The sequence below is a fragment of the Coccinella septempunctata genome, chromosome 3 (genome assembly GCF_907165205.1).
Source record: "Coccinella septempunctata chromosome 3, icCocSept1.1, whole genome shotgun sequence".
Taxonomy (NCBI): domain Eukaryota; kingdom Metazoa; phylum Arthropoda; class Insecta; order Coleoptera; family Coccinellidae; genus Coccinella; species Coccinella septempunctata.
The window spans coordinates 27,320,406-27,338,988 of NC_058191.1; the positions used below are offsets into that span (position 1 = coordinate 27,320,406).

General features: G+C 33.8%; 2 protein-coding genes across 3 annotated transcripts; one reads left to right on the forward strand and one right to left on the reverse strand.

Moving 5' to 3' along the window:
- Positions 1-368: 368 nt before the first annotated feature.
- LOC123309607 (mitochondrial ribonuclease P catalytic subunit) lies at positions 369-4,446 on the reverse strand. Of its 2 annotated transcripts, none has more exons than XM_044892801.1 (6): positions 3,948-4,446; positions 3,666-3,889; positions 3,341-3,554; positions 2,391-2,643; positions 1,771-2,103; positions 369-653 (listed from the first exon to the last, which is right to left on the reverse strand). In XM_044892801.1, exons 1-6 carry the CDS (start codon positions 4,358-4,360, stop codon positions 522-524), a joined length of 1,569 nt encoding a protein of 522 aa, XP_044748736.1. In that variant the 5' UTR covers positions 4,361-4,446; the 3' UTR covers positions 369-521. The 2 variants fall into 2 exon arrangements, with proteins under 2 accessions (XP_044748736.1, XP_044748737.1); XM_044892802.1 differs by having other exon boundaries at positions 3,973-4,445.
- Positions 4,447-6,812: 2,366 nt separating this feature from the next.
- On the forward strand, positions 6,813-14,651 carry LOC123309608 (lipase 3-like). The gene is made up of 7 exons (XM_044892804.1): positions 6,813-6,989; positions 7,645-7,964; positions 11,121-11,367; positions 11,583-11,741; positions 11,830-11,917; positions 12,233-12,375; positions 14,225-14,651. Exons 1-7 carry the CDS (start codon positions 6,867-6,869, stop codon positions 14,369-14,371), a joined length of 1,227 nt encoding a protein of 408 aa, XP_044748739.1. The 5' UTR covers positions 6,813-6,866; the 3' UTR covers positions 14,372-14,651.
- The last annotated feature ends 3,932 nt before the right edge of the window (positions 14,652-18,583 follow it).

The window sequence follows — 18,583 nt, forward strand, 5'->3', positions numbered from 1 at the left end:
ACTGCAATAATAGTGAAATTAGCAGCAAATAAATATCGCTTCGCAGTATCGTTATCAATACTTATCTATATACAAAAATCATTTTGGTGATATATCCCAACGTGAAAGTAAATCTTTTTCTAGGTTTTGTAGGATAGTGAATTAAAAACCGAATTGAAAATTTGCGTTTATTCAAACATTCAGATCAAATATCAAATGCTATAGAACCTAAAATTTCCTCAATAAACTGTACATTATTATAAGGTAAATTTCTTCACCATTACAAAAATTACATCAGATTCGCAAATCTCTGAATGTAGTATATATTCAAATTGTCTAATATTCCCTTCCTTGGATAAGCCTGGTTTTTGCAATTTGAAAAAACTTCATCTGTATGACAAGTGCCAAATATGTTTCCACCTTTACTATACATTTTGTATATATGTAAATAGTATTTATATTCTGAGTTCATTTGTCTATTAAAATAATATAATATAGAAATAATATTAAATATTGCGACACAAAATTTCAAAAACATTAGCTCAAGATTTCTGCATACAGAGCCATTTTTCAGGAATTTTATCTGGTTCTTCATTTTCTTCGGGAGCGACGATGAAGGGTATGTGCCAATTATTATTATCGTGTTGCACTATTCGTGTGTATGGACGTGGGTTCTGAAAAAAAAACATTGTCATGAATACACGGCTGTCAACTATGAAATAAAGTTTTCTTTTATGTCACTTAATTTCTTAATTATACAGATACGGTGAGTGCAAAAATAGGCACCGCATGCGCATTTTGTGCCTTCAAGGTCACTAGTAGATCCTGTAAAGATTACCTTAAGGATTATGAAGCTGCATTCACAATCAATTCGCGGGCCGAAGTGCACTTCGGCACGAAATTTACCATTCGCAATAATTTTGGTACCAAATACTCAAATGAATCAAAAATGTAACTTATCAAAACATAAGCATCAGCATCATCTATAGCCGGCACGAAATTCCTTGCCGAAGTGATAGTTTGCAACTTGCAAGAAATTTTGTCTTGAATTTCATTGTGAATGGTAACGGAGAACGCCATCTGCTAAGCTTCCGTGCCGAAGTGCACTTCGGCCCGTGAATTGATTGTGAATGTAGCTTAACCTAACAGAATGGCTCATTTCAGCGATTTTATCTGCCATGCGTGACGTCACCGGGCCTACACTCTACACTATTGCAGAACTATGTTTGATTTGCCCCAACCATAAATTAAGTGATGGGTCTGTTCTGTGGCCCCAACGATTGTAGCCCAAGCAGATCGAACACGCAGTTCACGAACATTTTCGGAGGCCTGATGACGTTAGCAAAAATGTCCAATGTATTGTACAGAGATAGGGACTGAGTCATCCTGTTGGTCTATAATCCTTGGGATCAAAGATTACAGAGTTACTAACTAACACTATAATCTTTGCTTGGGAATAACAAATCACTATTTCGTTTCACATGTATAACTATACACACAAATAATACAGTTAAAGCACGCCGACGCATGATTGTAATGTTGTTATTTTTCACTCAGCTCAAACGAGTACAACATTGCCGCTGACAAAACTAGAAAAAATATTTCATAATGAACAAAAAGAAGAAAACAAAAAAAGAACAGGAAAATCAATTTTTCATCAATTTTTATCCCGCATATTTTAACCGCCGCATCATAGTCATTAAGACAATTGAATTAATTATTTTTTTATTATTTTCTATTCTCTAAAATTTAAACTCAACTCAACATGTAAAACTGTGACTTATTACTCACTTTGAACAATACTTTTCCATCATTCCTAACATGGGTCACTTGAAACTGTCTTTGTTCCAACCATCTAGTGAACCTTATTTTATTCTTAGGATCTTTCAATGCAAAAAGATGACTTCTCATTAAATCCCTACTAACTAGGATAGCATCTTTTCCACAATGTAGTGCGCAATATAATAAATACGGATCATCAAGGGAAATATTTTGTGTTAGGAATACCAGAGCATTACTAGAGATGAACCTCCATTGCTTTTGTGGCCAAGATTTCATATGTTTCCTCCCAAGAACAATTACTTTTTTGTTTTCCTCAACAAAATGGGAAACAACTTTTGCTAGCTAAAAGGATTTAATTTCTGCCTTGTAAAACATTGAAGAACCAAAATATTTTATATGACTAATTCACACATGGGAGATTTAACTCTTTGTTCAGAAAACAATCCATCTAGTTTCTTCCTCATGATCCTACCGAATATAGGTAGACCATCATCAGCCAATTTAAACACTAGTGCACGATATAAAAAACTGAAGCACTAATGACTTGCTGGATAAACATCCAGTGATGCTTCTTTAATTCTCTCTTGGGTCAGTTGGTCAACATGAAAATTTATTTTGCAAATACTTACTAGTGTTGAATAAACCTCAGGTGATTGCTTTGTTCCAGCAATATATGCCACATTTAGGCCATCTATGACAACATTATAACCTTTTGTAGATTTAAGAAATTCCTGGAATTCAGATAATTCTGCAGGATTGGTTTTATTGAATATATTCTTGCCTATGATGACTTCTTCAAAGAATTGTTTTTTCAAATTCTCGAATTCATCTTCAATCAGTTCCAATTTTTTTAGCTTTTGTCCGCATTTATTACAACATCCGCTATAATGAAGTGAATAACATATTATTCAATCCGAAAAAATACACATGATTATTCCATTTCTCCTGCACACCTGTTTTGATATTTCATAGAATTATTGTATATTATACAAGAGATGAATGAACAAAGTCAAACTATAATTTGTAGTGTGCCGTGTGCCCCAAATTGAATTAAACTGATTTCAACAACAACAGAGAGTACCAAAAATACCCTAGAAGTAAATTCATTATCCTAAAACCATTTTCAATTACCAAATTTTGTTTGAGGAGGAATAAGGTTTGCTGAAAATCACTTCCCCAACTTCATCCCCCCCCCCATCCAAAGCTATATCCTCAAGTTTTGAATGAGGGGATGTGGGTTGAGTGATATATCAAATTTTAGCACTGAAAAGAAATTGACACATCTGCTCCAAATGACCACCTTTTTCATCAACACCCGTCAAGTAACACCTGTCTGCCTGCAAGTTATTTTTTGTTGATACCAGATTGGCTGAACACTAAGGTATAATTTTGAACTTATGCTTAATAATTGACAATGATCAATAATTTCTTCAGAATCCATCTTTTCCAATCATAGCTTTCAAATAAAAGAGAATTTCGAATAAAGAAATGGTAAATAGTGTGATTAAAGTAAAGGATAGAATATTATAGTCATCTTGTATAATCTACAGAAAGCAGAATTGTTTTGGGTCATACTTACTTATTATTTACTAAGGAATCACTGAATGTAAATCCTGAAAAATTCAATAATTTCTGGAGTTCTAATATTGAATTTTCAGATAAAATGAAGTTATTTTCATTACATGCCACAAAAAGTTTTTCTAGCTTGGTCAAAATTTTTTTTCGATCTGAAAACTTTCTTAAATTTTCAAAATATGCTTGGAATATGACATCATAAGGAGTTTTTTGCTTGGCTGAAAGTTAAAAAACATCAGCAGTGTCTATAAGATCAATAAAAATATGATTTGATCTTGAAGGAGTCAAAATATGACTTCTCAGGGATAAAAAGAATAGTAATAACATACCGAACATTTCACTCCAAAGATTCCAAGCAAGTTTTTCATTTCCATTCAAGAATGCTGTTGCAATAATTGCACTGTAACATATAGAACTTGGATCCTCTAATTTTTTAAGGTCATTGAATAAAGTCAGACACAGATTCCAATTTGGAGTAACAGATAACCCCAAGATTGCATTTTCTAAGGAAAGACTGTCTAGAATATTTGAGGTTTTCTTCAGATTGTTGTACCTGCAAAATCCACTCTAATGTTGGTATCAAAGAGGAAACTAGAAAAAGTACAACTAACAATTGAACTATTAACTCTTGCTCACTTGTTGAAAGACTTCCATCTGCATATCGTTTGTGGAAGTATATAATGAATTGCTGATTCATTAAAAACAGATTGAGTTTTTTCTTTGTGTCTTCTTCTAAGAATTTTATATAACTCAGACCATTATTGAACTGTTTGCTTTTGGTGAAATATATGATCAAACTTCTATCAATATCATCAGACCTAAACATCTCTGACTTGCTCAAAATTTTATTTTTCAAGCGATTTACGTCATGTAAATTCTCAATTGCAGCATTGGAGACAAGATTTACCAACGTTTCATCTTGCTTAAGTTTTTCTATTATTCGCGATGTATTTCTTCCATAAAACCGAGAACCTCCCATGCAGAAATGAAAATGTCGTAATTCGATGCATCTCCTTGAAAACATTACTGAATAACTGAATAAAAATTGTTAAAATTATTATAATAATGAAGTGCTACGTGCATCAGAATAAAGTTTGATTTTTGATTTTTGTTTAGGTTATGTTTTGACATGAATCATAGACCCAGTAATAATTCATTGAACTCTATGATTCCCATAGAGTTACTCTCTTCTTTACTTTACCCTCCTGTAATGGACTTAACGTTTGGTTACTTAGTTTGTAATTTTAATTATTCCACCGGATATGTTTATTCATTTTATAAATTTGATCCCACCAGATATTCATAAATATCCGTGCCACAATCTATGCCCCTGCCACTCCGCCATACAGAGCTATTTTGGGGAGTCTTGTGTCTTGTATCCTCAGAATGTGGCCGCTTCATCTGAGTCGGGCCCTCGTTACTTGAGTCTCAGTTGTTGTACAACTCGCGCGCTGCAAGACTTCTGCATTCGAAACTTTGTGGAACCATATCTGATGTGCATTATCTATCTTAGATGACGTTGTTGCGTTTGTTCAAGCTGTTTAATATGTCGCCTGTAGGGCATCCAGCTTTCGCTTCCGTAAAGAAGCGTTGGGAGGACCACTGCTTTGTAAACACCTGTCTTGGTCTTCAGATTGAGGTCATGATTTTGAAACACTCTGACCTTCCAGAATGCCCGTGATGCCGAAAATTGATATACAGAATGTCTTGCCCAGAATAAGACCGAAATTCCTCAGGCTTCAATCTTCAATTTCTGGTTAATGACCATGCACGCTGATAATTGGTGAATGGACAGAGAAAATTTCGCTCTAGTGGTTTTCTGCCACCTGTGCTGAGCACTCTCCAAAATACAAAACTTAGCGATCTCTAGGCAAGGAAATATAACAGATAGTTCAGGCTATGGAGGGTAGAGACCCTCCGGGCATACATCAGATGAAAAAGAACATAATACATAATATGGTACACAACAGCGAGGATGTGTTCTCCGTATGGGGTATAGGGATTTGTTCCCCTATTTTAAGAGATTCGATCTTCACCCTGTCAAAAAATAGCAATGTTGGGGATTGTTCTCGCCAAGATGGAGTAGCTTGCACTTTCGAACATTCAGAGGTAGTAACCACGCACATGACCATCTTGCAGTTGCAGTTGCATTGAGGCTTAACGCCTCAATGCAACTGCAACTGCAACTGATCGACTTTTGACGAATCCGAGTAGAAACGTGATGTCATTGGCGAAGCACGAACATACACTTCTGGGAGTTGAAGGAAGGTTAGCAACATAATAAGGATTAGAAGTGCATAAAGTAAGTAAGTGTGTTCTGTGTAGAAGTGTTCCAAGCACAGAACCGGACAGGACACCACTTGGCCACATCATGCATGGAGGATAGAAAGTGCCTGTCTTTGATACGAAACTTTTCTGAGCCAAGAAATGAGTCAATCCACTTCAATGGAGTATTTCGAATACCAAAAATTTTCAAGCTTGTGCAGCAGAGTCTCTATGGAACACGGTCGAAATAACTACCAATATCTAAATAAATGAAGTCTATTGGAATTTTAGCATCAGTGTTCTTCGCAGGAAATTGTCACCTTAGGAAAGCATATGATGAGAATTGGCCTATCCGAATATTTTGATGTATCATATGGTACCTACCTATTACCAATTCATTATTTATGCCATCTAAATTTGACTGCATTTCCGTGAATGAAACTTTACAAGCTTTGAAATAATGTGCCACTTAAAGATACATATTTCAATTTAAGATTCTTGAAAGGGTTGCCATACTCCGGGATTTTCAATGAAAAGATGTCCCTCTCCAAATAAAATTCAATCTGTCTCAGCATTGGACAAAACCATAAACTGATGGTATTATTTGGCTGATCGGAATGAGCCACACTGTAAAAAATTATATGAGGGAATCTAATAGGTAGGTATATCTATATTAGAGAATATTCCAAATTACCTAAGCTTTCTCAAGTTATTTATAACATCTCAAGTTTTCCGTCATGTTTTCGTATCTTTCATTGATATAGAATTTTCTGGATAATATTTTTGAATGGCTGTTGATAATACTGTCGAACTATCAATATAGATAATGGAAAATGAGTTATTGCATCAGAAGGTAATTGAGAAATATTTTTTTTGTTGAATTGGTGTGGCCGATACTTGATGAAAATCCATAATTGAATTTAAAACAGATTATACGATTTTCACAAAAAAAGTTTTTAAACCACGACACCTATTTCACTATCACATTAGCATCTTCAGGTGGTTGAAGGTAAACTCCTTATCTTCACCTACCTACGAAGATGCTATTGTGATAGCGAAATAGGTGACGTGGTTTGAAATCTAATTTTGTGAAATCGCTAGTTAGAGCAAAAAAAAAATTATAAAAAAGATATTTCAATTCCATTCATGATACGAAATCTGATAACATAACAATCAAACATTCCAGATAATTGAAATGAAATATAAGATACACTCTAACTATTGCATTTCCTTATTCAAGAAGTGGTACTCAATTGTAATTAGATATGTTTTCCCGCTATTTCTTCCTAGGCACTCTTTTCCTCGTACTAGTTTTCAGTACTACCGAGTCTTACTCTTTACCTGAAAATAAAAGTTACTACATTCATCCTGATACAGGACTCAATATTGTAAGTTTTTAAAAATTTCATATACAGACTTTTTCTATAACACTAAGGAGAGTTCACAATCACAATATATTCTCCTCAAAAAAAATTGCCGAAAAACGGATCGAAAAATTGCTATGTTGATTAAAAAAACAGGGTCCTGCAATAGTGCGTTAGGCTTCCATAGCTACCAAACCAGACGTTTTAGAAATTTAGTTGAAAAGCATTCCCTTTAAACTTCCAATTCTGCATCTCAGGAAATTATTTCCAAATATACAGGCTGTTCCCAAATAAAATTATTCAACAAATGAGTAATTTTTCAAATGGAACAACCTTTATATTTTTGCATATTTTCAATGCTCTTCAATACCTCTACCATGGTGCAAAATATTATGGATATTTTTCCAACGGTACGGATCTTATTCAGAAAAAACTGCAAAATTTCGACGAAACAGTAGTTCGGTAAAAGCCCTTTACCCGATTTCCAGAAGCGATAGAAACATGAATTCTTCTTGTTAGAACATTCCAATAATCGTCGTTAAAATGGGATGAAATGGGAAAACATCATAGCACTTTTTCAACATAACTAACATAAGCACAACTTGAAATAGAACTATTATTTATAAATACGAGGAAATTAAATCGTGGATTTTACGGAATACCGAAATTATATTTACAGACTCAACTTCTCAGCAAATATGGATATCCTTTCGAAAATCATATTGTTCAAACAAAGGATGGATACCTCCTCACCCTTCATAGAATGCCGCATGGCCGCCAAAACATCTCATATTCTGGTAGACCAGCCGTTTTGTTGGTTCACGGATTGCTGAGCCAATCTACAGACTTTGTCAATGGAGGTCCAGAAAAAAGTATTAGCTATTTATTAGCTGATAGAGGTTACGATGTGTGGCTGTTGAATTGTAGAGGTAACACTCATTCAAGACGACATATCAGTTTGGATCCTGATGTTGATAAGGAGAAATTTTGGGATTTTAGGTAAATGATGTTTTATAAGATGTCGTTTTATCTCTGTGAGTCTGTAGACTCTAGGACTTTCATCCTTCTCTGATTCTTAACTGATGATGGTTATCCCATCATTATATACATTCGTTTTTAAATTCCAAATAGAATACCTTGTATCCTATTCCTACATATATTATATTTAAAAAGAAAGAAATAAACAGGAATGCATTCACATGCAAGAATAATGAAAAGAAATCTAAATTTTCATTCGATTTTATTTTTTTTTCAAATTATATAACGTGTTTAAAAAAATGAACAAAACCTCATATTTAGTATACCTTTAGGGTAGTGGCTATTCTGTAAGCTTAATGTTAATTTTCAACGGATGTTGGTATTTAACATTATCTAAGTTGGCCAAAAATTATGTTATATTTGTACTAATATGCAGTGGCGGATTTACATATTTGCCGCCAGTAGGCTATTCAAATTTTGCCGCCTTTACCATAATTATTTAGTTCAAAATATTAATGAAAATATTTGTGTCAGTGAAAATGTAACTTTGAGATTTGTACACTTGTCCTAATAACTACTCATAAATTATTGTGACCTAGGGAATCGATGTGTCAGTTTCCGAGTTTCCAGATCATTTTTACAACGCAACGATTAAGTTGAGATTTCACAAGAAATAAAACGTTTCTTTCTGAATGAAATAAAATTTAGTCATAGACTAATTTATTATCATTAAGTATGGCACACTATATATACATGGTAACATGGTCCATAGGAATAGTTGCAAAAAATTAAGGGAGTGATTCTTCGTCAGAAAATAGGGTGGACCTTGTGAAATTTTCTTTTCTGAGTCCCCCTGTTCAGTTTTAGCCCGAAAAGCTGTTTTTAATTTTTTTCTTGAGAATCGAAAAACTGACAAGAATAAAATCAAGCAGATATTTTATGCGGGGTACAAATTTTCGGTGCTGTTCTTCTATGATTGAAAGTGCTAGAAAAAGCCACTCCTAAACACTGTTCCGCAAGAAACTTTTTTCCATATCCATATTTCAAAATAAAAGATTAATTTTGGATAGCTTGATCCATTCTTAACAAATAAGGTCTCTTGTAGTTTCTTGGAAAAATTCGCGGTTTTTCAGGAAATAAAAAAAACCGTAAACAAAGTGCATCTTGAATATTTCTGTGTTTGTGCACAGTCATCTTTATGAGTATATAAGACAAAAATGTCAAGAAGATTTTTTGAGAATGGATTAAGTTATCCAAAATTAATTTTTTATTATATGATATGAATATCGAGAAAGTTTCTTGCAAAGCAAGATGGATTTTTCTACCCCTTTCTATCATAGACAAACAGAACCAAAATTTTTTCAATGCCTTCCAGCCCGTATGAAATATCTGCTTGATTTAATACGTGAAAGTTTATTGATTTTCAATAAAAAAAATCAAAAACTGCTTTTCGGGCGCCATCTTCAGGGTATTATTATGTATGATATGGCCACAATGTAACTGACGATGACAATTAAATAGGAACGTAATTCATAAAACTCTCTCCTAGGGTTTCATAAAGATTGATCAGGGAATCAACGCTGAACCAACAGAAGACGTCAATTTGTTTTCAATCTATAATTCAGTCATGATCATTCATAATATCATTCTCGCATCAAATTATGTTTAAACGTCCATTAAATTATTCTCAATTGCTACTTGTTCAATATATTCACCAATGAAAAGGTTTCAGTGATTTCGTTTTAGAAATCAAGCGTTGATCGCACATTCAAACCCGCTGTTGAAATATCTTTCTGCGATGTCGTCCTACGAAATTTTGTTCATTAGTTCTGACTTTATACACAAAAGAGCCAATGCTTTCACTTTTTTCAAGCAAAAAAAGTTTCTCTCACCCGAACAATTAGTCGCTGGTGTATAAAGGGTAGGCAAAATTCGTTGTCTACTGAGGGAAACTCGAGAACTATGGCAACTGGAAGAAAACGGATGACACATTCTCGAGCTCTTTTTCAGAGAAACAAAGAATGGTGAAAACCGTTTTTGAGTTATTAGCAAAAAACTAAATTTTAACGATTTCGAAAAGTTCTCATAACTTTTGTGTCTTTAAAGTTACAGATCTGAAACTTGAACCTTCTGCAGACCCTTTTTTACGTAGAATCCACTGACGAGCACCAAATATTTTTTCATTTCGGAACATTACGTGAACTTTCGTTTTTTTTAAATGCAAACTTTCATTGAATTTGTTAGTTTTGAATTGGAAAAAAAGATTCTGTCTGTAGAATCTACGTATAAAAGTGACTAAGAAGGTAAGTTTCAGATATGTAACTTCAAACACAAAAAAGCTATGAGAACTTTTCGAAATCGTCAAAATACCAATTTTTGGTTTTAACTCAAAATCCAGAAGTGATAGGCCGGTTCTGTTTTCAGATTTAGATTAGTCATGAAGAAAGAGCTCGAGAATGTGTCATCCGTTTTCTTCTGGCTGCGATAGTTCTCGAGATTCCCTCAGTAGACAACGAATTTTGCCCTCCTTGTAAATAGAGCCATAGATACGAACTTCTGGACAAACATTTTTTGAATTGTGTTTTAGTGGGAACCGAAGAAACACATCCCAACGATTCAGAATTGGCTTCACCAAAATTTTTCACCCTCACGAAGTTTCAGTATTCAGAGTTCAAAGCGGCCGAAATAAGAGTGAAACAGGAAAATAATAATGATGCACTACTTGTTTAGTTTTTTTTATATTTAGGGAGAATCAGATGTAAATAGATATTAAAATATCTATGAAATACAAATATTTCAGTTTTTATAATTAGTACAAACAAAATTGTCCCTAAATTTGCCGCCCCCTGAAATCTGCCGCCCTAGGCTGCAGCCTACTCAGCCTCTATGGTAAATCCGCCACTGCTAATATGTCTTTAATGTTTTTCAATGCATAAGCATTCTCAATTTGGTGTCCAACAGATCTTCATGCTTAATTAATTGCGAATTCATTTTGGGTACAAGTTGGAACATTTTTATGAACATATTATCTTCGATTTGAAAATTTAATAATAATAAACGCAATTTATTGATCAAAGGCCAATAAATGACCATCGACATTATTTAGTCCAACAGCCAATTAAAAATTTAAAAATCCACGCTTTTCCAAATTGTCGATTTCAAAACATCCTGTTTCAGCTGGCATGAAATGGGAATATATGATTTGCCAAACACCATTGATTATATCTTGAATATTACAAATCAAGATGCTCTATTCTACATTGGACATTCCCAAGGTACTACTGCATTCTTTGTAATGGCTTCCTTATTACCAAAATATAACGGGAAGATACGGCACATGAGTGCGCTTGCTCCATCAGCTTTGTTTTCTAATAATATGGACATTAAATTCAGAACTTTAGCAAATTTCCGCAACGAGCTCCAGGTAAGAAAATTATATTTCTCAAATCATTGCCAAATTGAAAAAGACACATGACATTATTTTAGTCTGAGTATGAACATATCCCTTATATTGAAAATTGAAGAATTCATTTATTATTATTATTATATTTCATTTCAATAATTCTCCACTTTTGGTTCAATGTAAAAACAGAACATTCCTAAAATGTGGCCAAAAAAAAATTTCTAAATCTCTTTCAGGTTGCATCTGTTATTCTCAATATTCACGAATTCTTGGGTCATATGGATTTATACCTAAATTTGGTGAAGAAATTCTGTCTGAAAGGAATGGAAACTTATAGTTTATGCGAGGCACTCTACGTATTAGGTGTTGGATACTCCCCAACAGAATTCAATATGGTGAGTTTATTGTGATAAAGTCATAAAAAATGTAAATTAATTAATCATATCCAAATAATTACGTACCGATCATTTCTGATAATTTCAGACTTTGCTACCGGTGATGGTTTCAAACTCCCCTTCTGGATTTTCCGTGAAGCAAGGTTTCCATTACTTACAATTGTTTTCTAACGGAGGTAAGTTTCCGAAGAGAATAAAAATTGTTTTAATAGAGCTAAAATTTCGATAGTATGAGAACTATTGAATTAATGAAGCTCATTTTGCTACAGATTTCAACTTTCTTATATTATAAGTTCATTATAAAACCGACGCCGAAAGAAATTATTGATTTTTTTCTGTGTTCGATATTCTTCTTGAACATAACTCGAGTACCTAGAAAGAACTTATATTTTCTAGCAATGAAAAGGGTCTGGGATGTATAATTCCTTTTACACAATAAGTATATACAATATTCAATTTGTACTGTATACAGAAAATGTAGAATTTTTCAGGTCTCTTTAGACAGTACGATCATGGTTCCTTAATCAACTGGATAACATATGGAGCACCTACTCCGCCAAATTACAATTTATCTAATATAGTAGCCCCCGTGACTCTACATTATGCCATGAAAGATCAGTTAGCTGATTATAAGGTGAAATTTTTTCATAATACATATATTGAGTTATAAAGAAGAAAATGATGTCTGGAGCTAGACAAACTTCTGTTATTTCCATATTTATAGAGATTTTGTGAATCACAGCACACCATAATAGCATCTTACAAAGGGTTTCATCGAATTGTTTTCTTTCATTACTTGTTATTTATTCACACAATGAATACACTTAGGATTTTTTCTAATTTATTTAAACACTCACCAATTTGCTTTTACTACTTTCCACTTTTTAACTATTTGGAATTCACGTTCTCTATTTAGAACACTAACTGGAACTCGAGTCCACCGCGCGTCTTTTACATCGGTAAGCCCGTGTTCGAGAGCACCGAGAGCGATATAGGCGATGTTTTCGATTGGTGGCAGGGGCGTATTCAAGGGGTTCAGACGTTACAATATTTTCTGACATCTGAGTTTATTTTCAACTCATCAAATATATCGAAAATTTTTTCAGGAAATCAAAGTAATGAGAAAATTTCATTCCTGATCTATTGAATTTGTCGTGGTAAATCTTTCATCTTGAACCTTCTCAAGCGATGTTTGAATGTAATAATAGTTATTTATTTGTGTACCAGTTGGGGAAAGCATTATTTTTCGTACTGAGCGCAAAAGAACGCGAAATACGAAAAATGTGTTTCACACAATATTTTTTGTAATTTTGAATAGGATATGTCTATGAATTCAAATTAAAAGTAATAAAAACGTATATACAAGCTCTTCTTGAAGATTTCTTAAAAATCGTTAAGTGATGGAAATTATTCAATTTTTCACACCTTTGCTATGGAAGCAAATATGGCTTCATCATCTGTTGCGAAATATTTCACTTTTCGTAACTGCTTACGAAAAGTGATACGATTCAAAACGATTCAATGAGTTTTAAAAAGTGTCACTTTATATCTCAAAATTACAAAAAATCAATATCATTCTGTCCGTAGTTGTTTGTTTCAAGCTGAGCCGCAATTATTTCCAATTCCAATAATGATGCTTTGCAATAGATAACAAAAAATATAGTATAATCATAAAATGAATTATTAATATTCAACATAGAAATCATAATATACTGGGTGATTTAAAATTGGAGAGACTAAATGTAATTATATGACGACTAAGCCAAACTTGCCTCATGAAAATGTAGCTAGTTTATAACATACACAGTAAGATTTTTTTAAGGAATTTAAAAGTAATTATTAAAACAAGCGAATACAAGGATTAGACAGAATTCTGAAATACAAAAGCCATCTCGGCTACCTTAGTATTTCAAGATGCATAAATTCCAATACACTCTAAAATGAATGAAGTGAAACTTTCATCAAAAATATATCAAAAACGGTAATCAATATTATGAAATGGAGTAAGAATAATTTTTCAACAAAAATCTTGAGTTTTTTATTTCCAAAATGTCTGAAAATAATGATTCGATCAGATTTAAATTTAGTACCTACTTGGCGCTTGAATTTGAAGATTTTTGCAAATTTTGAGAGCTACCTACCGAAAGTCGTATTACCGGTCTACTCAGCCTTAGGCCCAGTTTTCAGTTCGAGATTAAAGTTGATCCTAGATTAATTTTGACATTTCAGTTCATTTCTGTCAGGTTAATCTAGGATCATCTTAAATCTCGGCTTAATCCTGAACTGAACAAACGGGCCTTAGTGTTTAGTAATCCTCAAATATATTCGCGAGCAAGTTCACGGGAGCTCTTCAGGGGTTTCACAAGCATTAATAACAATGCTTTGGCATTATGTCTTATGATTGCTAAAGAAATTCCATAGCATCGATTATTCGAGATTTAGTTTCTGATTAATATTGTATTAATTTTGATTGATTTCAACAGGATGCTGAAATCTTAGCCACCCTTCTTCCGAATGCTTCTAAGCGTATGGTTCCAGTAGAAAATTTCACGCATCTGGATTTTCTTTGGGGCAATCATGTTAAACCGCTGATATATGATTACATCCTGAACGAAATGGAAAAGTACTAATAAGAAAATTTTTCTTTTAAATGGCAAAATTAATTGAATATTAATACAAAGAGGTGTTTAGGTGTTATTATAATCATCAATATTATATTTCTTTAATAAGGTTAGGTTTTTAGAATTGAAGAAAAAAGTCATTCATCATTTTTTCAACAAATTTGACTTGAATTTAATTCGTTGTGTTGTGTCTATGTTGGTTAGATTATTTACATCTAAGTGAAATAATTTGTACATTCATTTATATTGAATTTTATATAATTATTTAAGATTATGTGTTTAAACAGTTCCACTGTAGTTTTATTGAAGACCTACTAATCATTTTACGCTATCAGGTTATACATGGGATTATATGTTGAGAGTTAACACAGAAATCATTGAAAATCTCTTATTCACAGAAAATGGCATTAGAGGTGTGTATAAGATGTCTAAAACACAGTTTTAGATGTCTAAAACTGTGTTTTAGACATCTTAGGTGTGTATATTAGTGTTCTGTGGTGTGATACGTCAGTGTTCAAGTAGAAACATAGAGAAAGTTTGTCTCTCAGTAGAAACACTAGCCGACTAGCCTATCGTTCTTTTAGTCTAGTTTACTGAAAAAGATTACCTAAAAGAACGATAGGAGTAGAGAAAGGCAACGTAGTGTATTTTTCGAACTTGACTACATTCCACAGGCACTGTCTGTATTCTGCATTGACAGCAGACACCACTGATCACTACTCTTTTTAATTTTATTCTGAGGAAAACTTGATATTGTTTTCGACAAGAGATACAAGCAATTGTAGTTAGACAATCATTGATTATTTTACGGTTCTTGGATATTTTTGTGAATATATCTAAATGTTTACACAATCATTATAGAGGTAGACAGACAACAATTCATATGTTACTATGGAGGAATGTGAAATAGAATGGAAAGAAATAGAGAGTAGCTCAAGACAAGGTAATCAATTTATATTTAATGAAAAATAAGTCCTGTTCTGCCAATAGATTGATAGAGGATTTGAATTTGTCAGGCTTTAATGATTACTTATTGAACTTAAACAAATATGTCGCACTTAACAGTTCCAGTGTGAATAGATTCCAAAATGAAGACTATGAAATTAATTGGCAAAATCTAAATGAAGACGATAATTATGAGGAGCTACTGATAAATTGCAGTCAATCCCCATTTCTGACTCTGGAGATGTTAAATGAGTTGCTTAAAATAATCTATATTGATACAAGACATAGTTGTTGGCCAGAAATGTCAAATAAACTGCAGAATTGCTCCTCATGTTCGGATTACAATTTATTCCAAAAAAGTTTAAAGATCCATTATAAAATGACAATCAGTCAAAATTGCGGTAATTGTGCAAAATTGCTGTATAGAAGGATACTTAAGTCTTTTGAAAGCCACTTATAGAATAGTAAAAGGTCATTCGTTGGATAAATTTGAAGAAGTGAATTCCCCACTGAACAGCAGAGTTATGTTATGTATTAAAGTTATTCTAAACTCAGAACTTTTCCCAAGGACGTGCACAGATTTTTGTTTCGGGGAGGGGGTCTCAATAATAAAGACGTGCTAGTTCAAATTTAATTTATTAACATCACATTGGCACGGGAAATTCCCCCCACTGAAAAAACTGTACTAACATATATTTGTACTTGAAACTAAAAACCTCAAATTTTCAGTTCCGTGAATTCACAATACAAAATCAAGCCTTCTAGATTTCTCTTGGGCAAATTCTGTTATAACATCATTAGTTGGGATGATGATATCTCTGTGAATTGCCATTAGGGCCAACCCGGTTAGCCTCTCTTGCCCACAAGAATTCCGTAGGTAGGTTTTTAGGCGCCTAAGTGTGGAAAATGACCTTTCCGGGGTGCACGTGGTTACTGGTAGAGTCGACAAGATGTTCAATAACATAAAAATAAGAAGAATAAATTCAGATGCATACCACCCGACGATATGAATATCAACAAGTGCTACGATTTGAATTGAACTAGCCAATTTGCCATCGTCAATTAAGGCCCCAAATGCAGTACGCTCCACCGAAGAAAAGCAGATGCTGACCATGGTTTCGGCCTCATTTGGCCTCATCAGAGCAACATAGCATTTTTCCTCGGTGGAGAACGTTTGGAATTGATGGAACTTTATTCAATATTGGCATGTTGTACTGGGTATTATTTACCCAGAGCGCCACCCAATATGAAACGGTGTCCGATTCAATCCCCTCCAGATAGAAACCAAGACGAAGACAATAGCATATGTCCCATATTTTCTCTAATTCAGTACGCCAGTTCTACTCTGTAATCTGTGTTCAGTACGCCGATTCGCTTTGCGAACAACGGACGTATGACGAATCGAGAAGTCTGGGACGCGTTCAGATCACGGCAGAAATGATTCCAGCGGTATAATAATAAAGAATGATCACGCCTATTAACAGGAAGGCAATGAATACAATAAGAAGGATAAATTCAAATGCATACCACCCGACGATATGAATATCAACAAGTGTTACGATCTGAATTGAACTAGCCAATTTGCCATCGTCAAGGCCCCAAATGGAGTACGCTCCACCGAAGAAAAGCAGATGCTGACCATGGTTTCGGCCTTGGGCACAGACGTTCTGAACATGAATACACTAATTCAAACAATGGGAAATAGTCACATCTAGATCACAGTAGTGTCTAAGAGATTCGATCTTCACCCTGTCAAAAAATAGCGATGTTGGGGATTGTTCTTGCCAAGATGGAGTAGCTTGCACTTTCGAACATTCAGAGGTAGTAACCACTCACATGACTATCTGCTTTAAAGCCTCAATGCAACTGCAACTGATCGACTTTTGACGAATCCGAGTAGAACGTCATTGGCGAAGCACGATCATACAGAGATGAAGGAAGACCAATAAAATTAATATAGATTAGAAGTGTTCCAAGCACAGAACGACAGTACTGGACAGGACACCATTTGGCAACATCAATGGAGGATATGGAGGATAGAAAGTGCCCGTCCTTTATACGAAACTTTTCTGAGCTAAGAAATGAGTCAATCCACTTTAATAGAGTATCTCGAATACCAAAATTTGCAAGCTTGTGCAGCAGGCGTCTTTATGGGACACGGTCGAATCAACTACCAATATCTAAAGTAAATGAAGTCAATTTTAGTCAATTGGAATTTTAGCATCAGTGTTCTTCGCAGGACATTGTTATCTTAGGAAAGCATATGCTGAGAATATTCTTATCAGAAGCTGATTATGAGTATAGATTCTGTGGTAAGGAGCAGAAACTCCTGTTCACCTGATGGTTACAGAATGCCTTAACATTGCAAGCTTGTGAATGTTTTAAACGAGAAAATTATGGGAGTAATGAGGATTATAGCTAATTATAATTATAACACATCTGTCATGTAGGAGCTCTTACGAAATTTAGTTTATACCGACTCAAACACTGGTAACAAAAAAAAAATAGTGCGGAAAAAGATAACTCGCCCTTCATTTTGTAAATCCAAAGAAGCATAAGCAAATAATGTGTCTTGGTACCTATCCCTAAATAATAGCGAATATTTTAATGTATCATGGTACCTACCTATTACCAATTCAGTATTGAATTTATGCTATTTTTGAAAGCAAGAATGCAGTAAGCGGGTGCGGACGCAAAATGCTTTCTAAATTTGACTGCATTTCCGTAAATGAAACTTTATGAGCTCTGAAAAAATGTGCCACTTAATACTTATTTCGATAAGATTCTTGAAAGTGTTGCCATACTCCGGGATTTTCAATCAAAAGATGTCCCTCTCCAAATAAAATTCAACCTGTCTCAGCATTGGACAAAACCATAAACTGATGGTATTATTTGGCTGATCGGAATGAGCCACACTGTAAAAAATTGAGAAATATTTTCTTTTGTTGAATTGATGTGGCCGATACTTGATGAAAATCCATAATTGAATTTAAAACAGATTATACGATTTTCACAAAATAAGTTTTTAAACCACGACACCTATTTCACTATCACAATAGCATCTTCAGGTGGTTGAAGGTAAACTTCTTATCTTCACCTACCTACTAAGATGCTATTGTGATAGCAAAATAGGTGACGTGGTTTGAAATCTAATTTTGTGAAATCGCTAGTTGGAGCAATAAAAAAATAATAAAAAAGTTATTTCAATTCCATTCATGATACGAAATCTGATAACATAACAATCAAACATTCCAGATAATTGAAATGAAATATAAG